This window comes from Corylus avellana, chromosome ca1 (genome assembly GCF_901000735.1).
Source record: "Corylus avellana chromosome ca1, CavTom2PMs-1.0".
NCBI classification, from domain to species: Eukaryota; Viridiplantae; Streptophyta; class Magnoliopsida; order Fagales; family Betulaceae; genus Corylus; species Corylus avellana.
Genome location: NC_081541.1, coordinates 27,054,811 through 27,057,550, shown reverse-complemented (window position 1 = coordinate 27,057,550; position 2,740 = coordinate 27,054,811). Strand labels below are relative to the sequence as shown.

The 2,740-nt window shown below is 36.0% G+C and overlaps 1 protein-coding gene across 1 annotated transcript in view; it reads left to right on the top strand.

Moving 5' to 3' along the window:
- Window positions 1–2,325, top strand: part of LOC132180647 (probable magnesium transporter NIPA4) — a 14,300-nt gene extending 11,975 nt beyond the window's left edge. The window contains exons 8-9 of the mRNA XM_059593543.1: window positions 1,718–1,823; window positions 1,945–2,325. Coding sequence (XP_059449526.1) covers window positions 1,718–1,823; window positions 1,945–2,051 — 213 coding nt within the window. The 3' untranslated portion in view covers window positions 2,052–2,325. The remainder of the gene's footprint in view (window positions 1–1,717; window positions 1,824–1,944) is intronic.
- The last annotated feature ends 415 nt before the right edge of the window (window positions 2,326–2,740 follow it).

Sequence of the window (2,740 nt, the reverse complement as noted above, 5' to 3'; positions counted from 1 at the left end):
TCCCTTTCTCAAACTAACACTCAATTTGCAATGTCCTCCCCAAACTAAAGATTGCTATGCACCCACAAATGACAAATATATCCTAAATAAATTTTTGATTGCCAAGGTGGCTTTAGTTTAGGTCAGAGTGTGATTAAGTTAAAATTTTGAAGATGTTTTGCAATCATAAGGGTTTAGGTAAGTGCAAGAATTAAAAAAATATGTTTAAATTGTAAACCAGCATTTGGTAAGTTTCCTTGATACCAAAAGAAGTTTTGAGTTTGATAGTTCTGACTGCTTTATCTTTAAATCTACACCCCCTGTCCATTAAAACCTTTGACTTTAATCAAATTTGTGTATATATCTGAAGTAGAGCTACATATTGTCATTTAGAGGAGGGAAGAAAGAACTAGGGTGAATCAGACCCAATGTCCTCCCCAAACTAAAGATTGCTATGTACCCACAAACGACAAAAATATCCTTAATAAATTTTTGATTGCCAAGGTGGCTTTAGTTTAGGTCAGAGTGTGATTAAGTTAAAATTTTGAAGATGTTTTGCAATCATAAGGGTTTAGGTAAGTGCAATAATTAAAAAATATGTTTAAATTGTAAACCAGCATTTGGTAAGTTTCCTTGATACGTTTTCAAAAGAAGTTTTAAGTTTGATAGTTGTGACTGCTTTATCTTTAAATCTACACCCCCTGCCCATTAAAACCTTTGACTTTAATCAAATTTGTGGATATATCTGAAGTAGAGCTACATATTGACATTTAGGAGGGAAGAAAGAACTAGGGTGAATCAGACCCACATCTAGAGTCAACTTAATGAGAACCTATCATGTACTTAAGACATGAACATACAGAATCTATTAAAATAGTTTTGGAGAATGTAAGGCCGGTCACTGATCCAAAAATAAAGGTAGTTAAATTGAGGAAGATTGTTGGCATTGGTAACTATGCTCTTAGGCGTTGATAGTTGTAACCTTTGTAGAGCCAAGAGTACAGGTGTGGGAGAATGAAGATTGATGATATAAAGATAGTGTAAAAGCTGGCTGTTGTTCTCTTTGAGTGGTTGTTTAAGGAAGAAGGAATTTTGAAGATAACTTTGCTCATAAAATGAAAGAAATGCAAGTGAAGAATTGAGAAGTCCATGTACGATATGATTGATGTACATCAATATAAAATGAAATTCACATAACCGGTTGTGAGGCTGCGTTTGGTCTTTAATCTTTCATATGCAAAGCGTTGAACATAATTTGTCACTCCAAATCTAGCAATCTTTCCAGACTCTTTACTGTACTTTACCAGATGTAATTTTGCTCCATCTCCCTCCACCCCTCACCTCTCTCTCTCTCTCTCTCATGCACACACTTGTTTTTTTTCCTTATCATTTGTTTCAATTGCTATTCTTCTTGAATAACAATAGTAATCTTGCTTCTAATTATGTAATGTTAGATTAAGCTGATGTACAGAGAGTAAATATTTGTACTCTATGTACAAACTATTTTTTTTTTCCGTGTCATTTGTTTCAATTGCTGTTCTTCTTGAATAACAATAGTAATCTTGCTTTTAATTATGTAGTGTTAGATTAAGCTGATGTACAAAGAGTAAATATTTCTGATTTTGTTTTGAATAGTTTCAGCTCCTTTTTTCCCTCCTGGTTACATTATTGACTCATTTGCATTTATCATGTGATGACAACAAAATGATGAGATTGAGTAATTTTAATTTGCTTTCAGGACTGGGATAGGCAGAGTCCAACCCAGGTAGTCACAGAAATGTGTGGGTTTGTGACAATCCTTGCGGGGACTTTTCTTCTTCACAAAACGAAGGATATGTCTGATGGTATGCTCTCTATTTAGCACAACCCTTCACTTCAAATGATGATAGGTTACAAGGGTCCCGTGGGAACTTGGTGTGGTTCATGACTTTGAATTAATGGATGATTTTGTGAAATCGTGTACAGCTTTGTCAGCGTCCCTGTCGATGCGACTTTCTAAGCACTCGGAAGAGGATGGCGTTAATGGAGCTGAAGGCATCCCTCTAAGGCGGCAGGAATCCACGAGATCATGATGTACGTATCTTTGCTTTGCCAGGCATAAAAACTTTCGTGCTTTTTCTGGGGAGGGATCTTGCTGATGAAACTTGTATTTTATCAAGCTATCCATCTGGGTACACGATCATGTTATTCTTGGATGAAGAGAGAGAGAGAGAGAGAGAGAGGAAGAGAGAAATGTGAGATTTTGATTTATCTTTTCCTTTCTCAACCATGCTTTCAGCTGTTGCATTGTATACGCATTCTCTCCCCACTTTGTGCTCATTTGTTATATAGTGTATTCTAGTTCAATTTTTCCAAGGTTCGATGCTTTTATTGCCAAAATTTGATGTTTCTCTCTCACATTTTCTTTTTTTGGGTGTGGGTACAGTAGAAAACAACAACAAACAAAGAAACTAAAAAACCAAACAAAAACAAACTAAGAAAGCGATAAAGAGACCGGGGATCCTTCCCACTGGTAATAAGAATCAAGAGAGAAGGAAAGGGGTTAATAGGGAGAGGGGAATGCAGCCAGAAAAATTTCTGGCCGAGGCCTAGCGTGCTGCATAATGGGCGTAGAAGTTTGCATTTTTGGTAACTTTCCTAGCTTTCAAAAATGAAGATGCTGGTATACAATCAATAGTATTTGGGATAATAGAAGAAATCCGCCAATCTTGAGAAATGTTAGGTTGTGGAAGAGTTAGAATAACTACTTGTGAATCACCTT